A 13,418-nucleotide genomic window follows, 5' to 3' on the forward strand; every position below is an offset into this window, starting at 1 on the left:
AATGGTTTACAAATGATGCGAAAGAGAAAATGGTGTAAAACTGTAATCTGCGACGCACAAAAAGCGTCACAGAATGAACGATAAAAGACAAGTGTTGCTGTTGTTTAGACTGCGCTGCGACCCACGGCTGTGCGTCTTAAATACTATTCATAAACGACTGTCCTTGCGAGTCCGTTCTTTGTGTTCTTGGTGTTCTTCATTAGCAGCAGCAACAGAATTTCATCAATTCTTGATTTCTGCTTCTCTGGACCTCCTCTTGACCCCCAAACTCTCGACAATCTTCTATGCTAACCCAAGAGTTATATTTATACACCTTTGGACCAAGAATAACTTCTCATTAATCCAAAAATTCTTCCCATTACTCGGCAGTGAATGAAAATATTCCCGCTATCTTTTTTCTTTAATTCTCTGATTTGTTACGGATTGTTCCCTGTTTTATCTCTTCTCACGCGTCATCCTTGAGCTGTAGGGATTGTTTCCAGCCAATAGAATCAACCCATGCACGTCTCTTCCATCCAAGAATTCCAAGAATAAAATATTTTTCCTATTTTAGAATATCTTCCCTGATTTGATTACCACCGGTTATCTAACCAATTTTGACCGAATCCAACACCCATACCAGCTCTATCTAGGCCCTAGGAACAAACCTATTTAATTTGGGCCATTGAATCTCACTGGAACACCTTCAAATCCTCAACCCTAGTCACGGCAGTTCAAGAACAATTTTCCCGCCAATTTTTGGTTTTTGAATTTGGGAAGAGTATGTCCTCCCCCTAACCAGAACTGGGGTGCGAATAGCAGCTGCCTTGGGGGTGATCTGGGGGTGCCCCTTAGTAATTAGGTTACCCCTTATCCAAAAGCGAGAGTCCGAATAACACTTGTCCTCCGGGGTGCCAAAATCAACTTTTCGAGCCGAATTTTCCAAAAATGTTTATTTCCTAAAAATACATAAAAACACAATATTAGTACAAAAATAGAGTTCCAACAATACGGACATTGAGGACAAATTAGACACAAAAAAGTGTTTATCAATGTACAAGGCCGGACATTTCACATGTTGTTAGTATGGTCAGCCGTTATATGCACTGTCCTGGTAAGGAACATTGGCAAGTTGTGAAATGAATTTTGAGGTATCTTTATGGTACGGTTGATGTTGGCTTGGAATTTGTGAAGGATAGAAGTAACAATCAGTTGTGTGTTGGGTATGTTTATTCTGACTATGCTGGTGATTTGCACAAGAGACGTTCAACTACAGGGTATGTATTTACCATAGCAGGGGCACCAGTAAGTTAGAAATTAATCTTGCAGTCTATTGTGGCGCTTTCAACTACGGAGGTGGAATATATGGCAGTAACTGAGGTTATATGGTTACAAGGTTTGCTAGATGACTTAGGAATTGTGTAAGACCAACTGTCTGTACATTGTGATAGTCTAAATGCAATTTATTTGACTAAGAATCAAGTGCATCATGCTAGAACCAAACATGTAGACTACGATTCACTTTGTGAGAGAAATTCTTGAAGAAGAATACATTCTATTTGTGAAGATCGATACCAAAGAAAATCCAGTTGATATGTTGACTAAAGTATAATATCTGGGATCAAGTTTCGACATTGTTTGAAATTGATCCACATCCTTTCGGTTTGGTTAAAGGCCCTTTTTGGGGTAAAGGTTCTTAAGAACCTGGTGGAGGTCTTCTAGCAAGGCCATTTGAGAGAACTACGGTCGGATTTGATTCCTATTGAGGATACGTAGGCATCCAGTTATGGTTCAATCGACGTTGGAAGATTGAGATGATTTTGTCTATTGATCGTCTCATGCATGAATGCATGATCCGAGGTGGAAAATTGTTGGTAGGATGGTCAAGGACTAAATTAGAAAATTTAGTTGGTTTGGGAAACCAATTACTAATATCCCAAGTATAGCAACTTGAGAAGTTTGTCTCTTAGGGTTAAGTTAGGAAACCCTATACTTGTAGGAAAGTAATCCTTATTAAGGAATATCTCCAACCCTATACTTGTATAAATAGCCATAAAGAGAACTAGAAAAAACACACCAGAACTAAGTAAGAGTTCTCTTCTAGCCTAAGACTTTGTATATTCCAAAATGCAAAGATAATATAAAAAGACTTTGTATATTTCAAAATGCAAAGATAATATAAAATTGTTTATTCCTTCCCGAGATTCAATCTCGTTACTTTGTATATTCCAACATGTAAAGATAATATAAAATTGTTTATTCCAAAATTATTTATTCCTTCCCGAAGATTCAACCTCGTTAAACACTTGTTTTTCTTGTGTGTGATTGTGTTCTTGGCGATATTGAGATACCAGGCTTTGGTGCAACACATATTCCTTTGGCCATTTTGTGGATCGACTCTTTGGAAATGACCTAATAAGAAGAGTATGTTGTTTCGAAGAGGAAGCTCAGTGGTCTTATTATGCCTTATTCCTTTTGCCATTTTGTGGACAATCTGATATCTTACAAAATGCAAGGTCGAAGAGGAAGCTCAGGGGTCTTATTCCTTTTACCATTTTGTGGACAATCTTACTCCTTTTACCATTTTGTGGACAATCCGAAGCGAAAAAAATGCAAGGTCATATGATAACAAAAAAAACAAGTGTTGATCAACTCAAGTGTTAATCAACCAACTCATAATTTCTGTAAAGCACACCCTTTATTAATCTTTGATGACTACTCGTTAAGTATGCTAATTTGTAACTAATTTGCAGTTGTGATTGGGCTGATTAGTGATTACTAGTGTTTTTTATTCCTTTGTAAGTCGTCACTCTCTTTGGTGACCTCTTACATTTTTAATATAATTTGCCATTTTTCTTGTCAAAAAAAAAACTAAAAAAAAGAAAGAAATGTTAGCAAACGTTGATGATTGCAAATGCAAAGAAGAAATACCAACTGAAAGCAAAGAACCTAAAAATTAGTACAAAGCCCACTAATGGACTTTACCTGATCAACACTCTGAACAGTTGAACAAGTGAATCGCGCTCAGCACCGGGCGCTCAGTACCGGACAGAATGCGAACCTTTTCCTCTTTGCTCCTCTATAGCTCTTCTAAGAGCTCTAGCTTGTGGAGAATCGGGATCATCTCTCATTGCAGATTCTTTCCAAATCCTACTGGCCCTCAACAAAGCTTCCTCAGCAGTATCACGTTGTTCTTCAGAAAACGAAACATCACCTTCTCTAGTGTACATACTTTCACTTGCACCACCATCAGTAGCTTGTGTAACTGGTTTTCTACTATCAGACACCTCTACTTTTGCCAAAGGGGAGGGTTTATGGTGTTTGTAGTACTCTTTGTTGTCTTCCACGCTATCTTCATGATCATCTGGCCATGGGGGTCCATCCATACCACCAACACAAGTCACTTCATCTAGAGATGGAGGTAATGGTGATGATTTTCCTCCTTCGGCTTTCATTTGTTGCGAACTTGAGCTGTTACCATAATGCCTTTTTTGTTGTTTTAATGGGTCTAATGGTTGATTGACTCCAGAACTTTCCAACCTCGTACTTCCTTTTCCTGGCTTAATTGCATCATTTGGATCAACTTTCAAGTCTGATAGGCCATTTCTCGCAGGCCCCCGTTGCTGGTTTTCTTTTGCAGCTTCATGTTTTGCAGCCTCATCCGCGTCATCTCCCTATTGTCACAACAAAAATATAATGTCAACACCCATCTGGCGCTTAGATTTTGCTGGCCAAGTTAAAACAATTGAAATTAAGAAGAGGGTGGAACTAGTACCGTGGGATCTTCGGCATGAACGGCAGGATCAGCTGTCTGATGAGTTGAAGTAGAATAACAACTTGGTCGAACCCATGATGAAATTATAGCTCGATTCTGTTGCGATAGAGGATCAAACGAGACGACCCATTTTGAAATGGGTGCTGATTTTAGTGATGCAACTATTCTTGATTGCATTTTTCTTTCACGTAAGTAGAGATTGCTGAAGTTAGTCCTGATTTTAGTATTGCAAAACTGCCAAGTTCTGAATCAGTAGTTATGGTGTATGCTGAATATCAAGGAATCAGCAGTAAAACATTTATGCATAAGGAATTCGAAATACTAGAGAGATGGATTAGTAAGAATGTACGTGGCACTAAATGGTGTTTCTCACACCTTCTAGGGACTCCATTACGTGTCTGCCACTGAGTTTCCAGAATTAACAAATGTCACTTCAGGACTAATCTAGAAACCAACAGCAGTGAATTCTAGCAACACTAAAAACCTCTGGAAACAAAATCCAGCCCAAGCCCAAGTTGAGTATCACTGATCATATCATCAAATACAGCTCAGCTCGGTTTATGGAAGAGTTTTTGACTTCTTGGTCGTACAAACTTTTTTGACGTGTTGAACAGCCTTGGTTTTGTTACTTTCTGCCTGCAGCTAAACCCGTTCTCTCTAACTGAAGTCAAAATGAACTGCAGCAATGCACCCAAGTTGTATTCGCGGCCGTGTTTCGATGCCTTTTACACACGAAAATCAGCTAAGAAAACAGCTCGAGGACCGGAAAAACCATACAGCTTGCGCATGCATAATCGATCAGCGCAAAATTGTGACTTTGAAACTTGTTTCAAGGTCTCGACAGCAATCCCACCCCCTATAAACATTCAAAATGAGGGAGAAAAGAAGGGTTCACTTCCAACTTCCCAATGTCGGCCTTCTAATATTTCATATAATCAAGAACAATTACAAGACAATAGTAAGATTTACTTCCAAATACAAATATCCGCAGGTACATAATCGATGAAGCTCGATCAATGGCGCCGGCCACATATAATCCTTGTCCTTGTCGCACTATTTCCCAATTTTTTGACGGTTTGTATAAATTGAATCTCAGTCAACCATTAACAATGTAATCAACCTATCCGTCCATAATTTATACATTCATTTATCAAATTTTTGGATCATTAATAAAATAGGTATGCAGTATGCTCTATGGGCTTTCCATATATTCAGCAAGAAGAGAAAAAAATAATCAATTCAAATCAGATAACTTGTATTTCTTAAGGCATGTGCTGTGATTAGCAAGTATATGGAGTGTTGTTATCAAATTGCATTTATTTATCAAATAAAAAACTGATTTTCTTTGGTTTGATTCAAAGAATGAAAGTATTACTCATTGGATTCCAGAGACAAAGTGATACAAACAAAAAAAATATTAATTCAAGAAGCAATATATCTGAAGTGACAAGAATTACGAGTCCAAGTAACTAGAAACGACTACATCTCAAGGAATTATTATTAAATTAAGAGGTTAATCATCATATTAAACACAAGCTGTCAATATGTATAAACCTAATTATTAACAATTCAGATTTATGTTACCCTTTACAAATACCAAATGTATGGCACATGCATGCACAGATCAGATGTGATTTGCTTAAATCTGTCAAAATATTTTTGTCTCCCTTCCCTTTATTAATTTGCTAGACAGAATTATTTACTAATCTCGTCCTGTTTGCTTCTATTTTATTTTGTAGTAGAGAAAGAAATCAGAACCCTTCAAGAACAAAGTGTTGGAATGAGATTATGTTCTCAAATTAGAAATCCTACAATTTGCTCATATGGCATTGCAATTTTCAACCAGTTACAACCCGATCAACATAAAAGGTGAAAATGAACGATGCATGGTGTGTCCGGTATCATTTTGAAGTTCAACTAGGCATGGTCCAGCTCGTCATGGACATTAATACGGTACAGAGCGGGCTATTTCTGTAGAATTCGTACGGTTGGGTAGGGTATACAAAATTATCGGAGAATATTTTACTTGCAGCTGCCGGTATGGTTTTCAATACAATAAAAATTATCAAGAGATAGAAAATAGAATACTGCTTTATTACATGCAAATGAGTTAAATGATTGAGAGCCACCGATCTATAGTAATTCACTAACCAAATAAAACAATCTTATTATAGGGGCGGCATGGTTTATTAGAGGGGCGTCATTCTAATAGGACAAAAAGGGTCATTACATGATCATTCAAGATGTCCCTTATCAAAAAAAATTGGAAATGACAAATTAACCTTCATTATTGATAACCTAGTTTAGTGATGATAATCAAGTTTAGTGTTAATGATTAATTTCACTTATATTAACTCAAAATCAAAACAAAATCAGATTTTTAGAGTTAAAAAGAAAAAAGTTTAGAGGAGAAGAAAAAGAAAAAAATTTGTGATATTTGTGAAACCTTAGATTTTGATTCACTCAACCAAAATGAGTGATTCCAGTGACCCGGTATACTTCTAAATTAGTTCTCATTAGCTTTTTCTCGCTCAAAATTATCTAAAGTACGTAACAAAATCAAAACTTTTAAATTTTCAGAAGAACTTACGGTTGCAATTTTGCTCGTGACCAAGAGTTACGGTTCGTAAGTTATCGAATACCAACAGTAACTGGTTAAGTTTGGGGAAGATCCAATTGTAAAACCAGTTACGGTTGGTAATTAAATTTGGACAACAACCGTAACTAAATTACGGTTGGTAACTAATGAATCGAGACCAACCGTAACTACCCTACGGTTGGTGTGTCAACTTAATTTTTGAACCGTAAATCATTATTTGATAAATTCTTAAGACACGGGATTATTTACGGTTGGTATGGTTGTTTGAGTAACAAACCGTAACTCAATTACGGTTGATAAATATGATGCAAATACAAACCGTAACTGAACATATTTCTCAAAACTAAGAACTTACGGTTGGTATTTGAGTTAAAACCAACAGTAACATCAACCCAATCTACAGTTACGGTTCGTATTTGAGTTATTACCAACCGTAACTCACATGCAACCAGAAATTTCAATTTCAATTTTTATACAAAACCCTAATTTTTGATACAAAATTAACTTAAATCCAACATGATAAACTAAACCTTAACTGGGTTTTTCCAAACATTTTTCGAATCGTCGATTAATCGAAGACGATGAAATTTTCAGTTTTAATGGAGGTTACGGTTGATGGAGGAGAAGAGAAGATAAAGAAGATGATGAAAAAAACTGATTTGATTTTTTCTGATTCATTAGGTTTAAAAAAAATTGATTTGATTTTGGTTGATTTAAGGTGAAAAGGGTAATCTAGTCAATTTACATCCCCTTTAGGACATCCCCTAACCAACTAAAAGGACATTACTATCACAATGCCGTCCCTCTAATAAATCATGCCACCCCTATAATAAGCTTGAAATAAAAAACTAATATCAAACATTTCATCAAAAACATAAATTTAATTATGGAATTTTAAACTTTTTATTAATTTAGTATCAATATATACAATAATCTTTGATTATTAACTCCAAAAGGAAAAGAAAACCCCATATTCAATCTCAACCAAATCAGCTCAAATCTAATTACTAAAACCAAATACAAGAACTTAATTGATCAAGATGATTCATCACTATAACAAGAAAAAAAAATTGTCTATAATGTAAGAAAAAGAAGACTCAATTTATAATTTCTCTCAACAAGAACTTTTCTGATAATTATTCAAGAAACCATTATTGTTGACATTGTTTGCACACTGCTGAAACAAAGCTTTAGCATTCATCTCCCTTTCAAATCTCCAAATGTAATTTAATCCCACAAGAAGTTCAGTAATCGCAGCTTCGGCCTTCGCTTGATTCGCGAAAAATAATGTTTGTAAAAGAAGAACATTATTCTTATGAATCAAATTTTGTTGTTCAAAGCTCCTTTCACTTTGCCATTTAATCATATTATGAGCTAATGGCGATAACCAACTTAATATTCTTCCTAACGCATCTCTCCATTCCGTTGCAAGACTCGGATCACTTGCCGAAAATCCAACTCCTTTCAATCTATCCCTTAATGAAACCCTAATACTTGTTGGTAACATCCCGTATAAATCATCTCTTGCATCAATACCGACTAACTGAGGTGATCTAATCATTTTCTCTATGACTATAATCAAATTTGAGTAGTGTAAAGCTAATGCTGCAGCTCCTAACGTACTCGGTGGAGCTTTCAACAGTTTCGAATTTGCTTCGAAAAATCCTAGCTTCATCTCTTCTTCTTTCTCATCATCAACAACGTCAACGTCTACTTCACCGGCGAACGTAGGACTAGAAGGATAGACGGTAGCCGATACGGATGAACTTCTTGGTAATGATGAATCGTTGTTCATAGACGGATGAATCCCTTGAGTACCGATACCGAAAACAAGTTTGATTCTTGCTAAACAAGTGAAAGTTGATCTTGCTAGCATACTAGTAATAGAATCAAAACTTTTGTTCCATAATGAACTTTCTTTGAGATGTTTTACTTCTTGTTTTAACCAAAAGAGTTTTTGTTGAATATCGCTAATTTTCTTCTCTTTGATCAAACTTTCATGATCACTACATTGTAACACTTTTTTAAATACATGTTCAATCTCTGTAAGTTCATCCATTTCTCTATACAAACTTGCAGTTGACGAAATATACCGATCAATCTTCTTCTGTTTCGCTTCCATTTCTTTCGAACTTAACACCCAAGAATGAGGATCTCGGCCCGTATTCGCAAATTCATCGAATAAATTATCGAAATTCCGAAGACTCGTATCATCGCATCTTTTACCAAGCATGGCCACTGCCTTAGATATAACTCTTAGGCTCTCTACAACTTCAGCGCAAGCTAAACCAAGAAGAAATGCTTCATCGTTGGAGACGATTTTGCGGACGCCTTCGATAGAAATAGAATCATGTCGAAGCCGATATATATTCTTATCAGAAAGAGATTGCCAGAGTTGAAGAAGCTTAGACATTAAGCTCGCAATTTCAAATGCTAAGACACCAATATGATGAGATTTCTTCCTTGCCAGCATCATTGTCATCATCTTATTATTTCCGCCATTTGTCGGCGATGTATTTGTCTTAGCTGCATCTATACGGTTCGATAGTTTAGCTTTCACCTTAATTAACCATGTTTGTGCCATGCCAACGCGACAAGTTTATGAAGATGGGAAAATCAGAACTCGCAGAAGAATAAGGTGATGGGATGGAGAATTGAGAATTCTCTTCTCTGCTAGATTTGGGATGGAATGAGAGATGGGTATATAGAAAGGAGCGGGTGAGAGCAGTGGGGAATTAGGGGGGAGACAAAGTGAGAAAATAATTGAAGTGTGAAGATGAGTTGCAGAGAGGGAGAGATAAGGATAAAAGGAAAGAGTTTGAAGAGTAAGCTGTTGGGGGGATCGTGGGATGTTGAAAGCTTTTCGTTTTAAGTTCAATAAGAAATGAATGAATGAGTGAAAGAGAGAGTTTTTAAGTTGTTTTTTTCTTTTCTTTTTTTCTTTTTTTGGAGGGGTTGTCTTCTTTGTAGTATAAATAAATAAAATAAGAGATGCATTGGATTGGAATTTGTACGTTCTGATGAGGTACTTCTGATGTCTATTTGGTTTGTTATATCCAACTATCAATTGTGCTTTGTACTTCCCCCTGGGGATTATACTTTATTGTATGGTTTGCAGGTAACTCCTTGTGGAAAGAATTTATCAAAATTGCACCCTTTTGGCAAAAAGACATTTATGACTCAGCTCATGCTGGTCGGTTTTGAAGACAGATTGTGTTTTTAACTAACAATTGAAATTTGAAGCAGTAAAAGTAAAGATTGCTGGTGATGAAATGCACTAATATTTTATGAGAGAGCATACCAAATCTAGAAATTCTTTCGCAAAGAAATAGGTTCAGAATTAGTTTTAATTTAGGCACTACTGAGAAAGAAAATTATCATGATACTTTCTCCGTTCCTTTTTAATACGCTGATTTTGGTTTTAGAGAAATTTAAGGAAATTAAGATAATTAATCATCGAAAGTGGTCTTCATGACACTTGTCAATAAAAGAAGTGAAGTGAAATGGTCCCATGACACTTGTCAGCAAAAGAAGTAAAGTGAAATGGTCCACATGACACTTGTCATCAAAAGAAGTTAAGAGAAAAGTGGTCCCAGAAAATTAAAGTAACATTTGACTTTCCCAATTAGGAAACCATCCTATTTTTTTGAAACATTTATTTATAGAAACCAACCTATTAAAAAGGAACGGAGGGAGTGTAAGAATAGAGTAATTAAGCTAAATTATGTCAAGAGATCCTTATTGTGAACACAAAGATCATTATCATCTGAGTGTTCACAAATAATGCGCGCAGACTCATGACAATACAGTAAATAAGCTGCGCCTGAGGGGGATGAATTGGTTATGTCGAATCCTTGACTCAGAATTCTAATACTCTTCCTCGTCTCATCAACTACAATCATTGTTCTTAGCTCGCACAACAAGATAAATAATGGATGAAGTATAAAACGTACGAACATGATATACCATAAGTATCGAATCGAACATGTAAAGTATAAATGCATGAATATAGATGAAACGATTAACTTATATGATTCATCACTCAAATCTCTGTCTGCGGGTTTGGGTTTTTCATTATATGTATGATGGTTACAGAAATAGTCGAATGACTTTGAGATCCAGATAAGCCTGCGTAGCAGGAGGAAATCACTTACACTTTCTCTATCTCTCTATCTCTCTCCTATTCTCCTCTCAATGTTTTTCCGATCCCCTCTTCAGAGAGGGGTATTTATAGGGAGGTTACGTGGGGTCCACTTCTGAAGCATGTTATAACCTTATCCTCTTGTCTTGTGCCGCATACGCAGAAGTCTTCGTGTTCTCGGCTTTATCTGCATGTTCTGTTTGAATACGCAGTGCTATCTGCGCTTCCTACACAGGGTGACTGACATGTATGCTGTTTGAGGGTATTTAATGCGGGTAGTTGAGATGTCTTTCCGCGGTAGACAGCTGTCCTCTGCCCCTGTCTTGTCTGCGTCAGTCGGACTATCCCCAACCGTAGATCTCAGATCTTTCTGGGGATAGGATAAAGTGACTCTTGGCTGTCCACGTGTGATATCATATCTTGATGCTCTTAGCCGCATGTCCTCCACGTGTACCATTGTGGACACGTGGCGGAAGATGAAATGTGTACCTATAATTTTCCCCTTTTCCTCCTACTGGGCGGTTAGTCGAAGTGGGAAGAAAAAACGTGTTACTCTCTTCATCTTCTCTTTATTATTTTCCAAGATTTTAGGGCACGTTCCCCACTATTTGCAATAACTTCTTCTTGGGTAGTGGAAAAACGTATTACTCTCTTCATCTTCTCTTTATTATTTTCCTAGATTTTAGGGCACATTCCCCACTATTTGCAATAACTTGTTCTTGGTAGTGGGGCGATTTTTACTTCTCTTTGCATATATATATGAGAAGGAATGTGAAAATTCTATAATCATACATTTCATTCCTTCTATTTTCTCAGAACTTTATTTTTTGTTCTCTGCTTTTGTATCCTTGTTATTTAATTGTTGATGCTGCTACTGTTGCTCCTCAAAGCTTTTTGTTGCTGCTGTTTGTTGTTCCTCAATGTTTTCGGCTGCTGCTGTTGTTGTTCGTCGAGGCTTTCTGCTGCTGCTGCTGTTCGTCGAGGTTTTCTGCTGCTGCTGCTATTCGTCGAGGCTTTCTGCTTGATTTTTTGTTTATAGGTAAGTGGTTTTACTGTGTCTGATTATCTTTTTATGAAAAATATATTCGCTTTCTTCTGTTGCAATGTGTTTGTGATGAAGAACATGTATATAAATGTGTGTATGATTGCCCATGTTCGTTATTACAAACAGTGATGAGTTCTTCCTTCGTATATGCTTTCCCATACTTGTTATTTCCCCTTTTATTTAGGGTTTGTTCTTATTTTCCATCTGGTTCATGATTATGAAGAACTGGATGAAATTGGGTTTTTTGATTTTCGTTTTGTCTCCGCGGAAATCTGAAACTTGTTTGTGTACTGCGCAGATATGGCTGACCGTCCGTAGGTTTCTTATCAAACTCCACCACCGAGTCCGCGTAGATCTCCTCCGCGTAGAAATCCTGATGTTTCTCCGCCTGGTGGAGGTTCGTCTAAGTCTTCCCAAGGTGATGGCCGCGTTTATAGGGTTTCGTCTTCTTCCGGTCAGAGGTACTCATCTTCTAAGAGGGGTGAGTCGCATAGAGGGAATACGCAGAAAGGTGACCGGCCAAAAGAGGCTCCTGGTTCCCGGTATGCTATTTCTCGTCCCTTAGTTAATTCGCGTGATGATCCCAAAAGAACGCGGGATGTCCCACCTCTTCGGTCAGTGGCGCCTCCTTCCGCGTCTCAGCAACATCCTCTACCTCCCCCTCCAGTGTCTCAACCCAAGGGGAGGTCTTCGAAAGAAGTGGTTTCGAAGACTGACGCATCTAAGGTTCATCCTAAGAGGAAAGCTTCCGATAGAAACCCTTCGAAGGGTTCTGCGCCTGATCCCGTGGAGGAGGAAGATATTTCTCAAGAAATACGCAGCGTTGTTGTTGGGGAGAAGAAAGTGACCTTCAAACATATTGATCTGGAGGTTTTTAAGGAAAAGCATGGTCTTCAGCTATTTGATGTTCATTTTTACGCTGCTGATGATGATATTACTTATGAGATGATATCGACGTATAATTTTGATGAATTTCATCTGCTGACCACGGTGGGGGCCTTTGAAGCGGGTTTGATGTTGCCTTTGTACAATTCTGGGGATTCTTTTTATTATGATGTGCTGGCTGGTCGAGAGGGATCTTCGAAGAACACTCACTGTCGCTCTATTTCCCAACTTCATGGGAATTATCTTCGTGCACTGAGGGAGTGTTATCTTCGGAGCAAAGGAGAGACAATGATGACCCTTTATGATCCCAATCCTGAGGAAAGGGAGTGGTATACGCCTGAGAATTTTAACAAGTCTTTTGGTGACTATGTTAACAGTAGGAATCGTAAACCGTGGAGTGTGAGTCTTCGTAATATTGCTGCTCCTCGTGGTGAGATCCGCCTTCTGAGTGAAGTAAGTGGTGCTAAGGTGAAGTATGTCCCGGGTACAGAGAATTCTACTAACAAATTGGTGTTTCCTACTCGTGAGCGGATCAAGCGTGATCATGACTATGAATGGCACGCGACTGTTATTGAGGTTGTTGGTCCCTGGGCTTGGGGGTGGGTTCCAGGTCCGCAAGGATGGCGTCCTACCGCAGATAGCCAGATACGTGAGGCTCCTCCTGCTCGTTATGGGAATTTCCGTCCTTGGCATTTGAATTTTGAGGGCATGAATTTCCAATATGCCCTCGATGTTGTTGATGGAGATGACGAAGAGAGTTCCGATGCTGATCTTCAGACGAAGAATGCTGCGGTTGTCAAGGTAAGATTTCCATATGCCTTGTCCTTCTTTAGTTGAGGCAGTTTTAATTCTTTTCAAAGTCAGGGATTTTTATTCTTATGTGCCTTGTCTTTTTAGGCGACGAAGAAGAGGAGGATAAATCCCAAGCAGTCCACCACCGCAACAATCGAGGAGGCGGAGGTTCATGAAGAAGTTAACAGTCCTGTGACTGAGC

The 13,418-nt window shown here is 37.9% G+C and overlaps 2 protein-coding genes across 2 annotated transcripts; both read right to left on the bottom strand.

Annotated features, from left to right (window-relative positions):
• Positions 1-2,988: 2,988 nt before the first annotated feature.
• Positions 2,989-3,995, bottom strand: LOC113273711. Its single transcript, XM_026523347.1, has 2 exons — positions 3,755-3,995; positions 2,989-3,653 (listed from the first exon to the last, which is right to left on the bottom strand). The coding sequence occupies exons 1-2, from the start codon at positions 3,929-3,931 to the stop codon at positions 3,018-3,020; spliced, it is 813 nt and encodes a 270-aa protein (XP_026379132.1). The 5' UTR covers positions 3,932-3,995; the 3' UTR covers positions 2,989-3,017.
• A 3,376-nt stretch (positions 3,996-7,371) lies between these two features.
• Positions 7,372-9,301, bottom strand: LOC113275098. The gene has a single exon (XM_026524535.1). The coding sequence runs from the start codon at positions 8,935-8,937 to the stop codon at positions 7,468-7,470; it is 1,470 nt and encodes a 489-aa protein (XP_026380320.1). The 5' UTR covers positions 8,938-9,301; the 3' UTR covers positions 7,372-7,467.
• Between the last annotated feature and the right edge of the window lie 4,117 nt (positions 9,302-13,418).

Source organism: Papaver somniferum, chromosome 4 (genome assembly GCF_003573695.1).
Source record: "Papaver somniferum cultivar HN1 chromosome 4, ASM357369v1, whole genome shotgun sequence".
In the NCBI taxonomy this organism is placed as follows: Eukaryota; Viridiplantae; Streptophyta; class Magnoliopsida; order Ranunculales; family Papaveraceae; genus Papaver; species Papaver somniferum.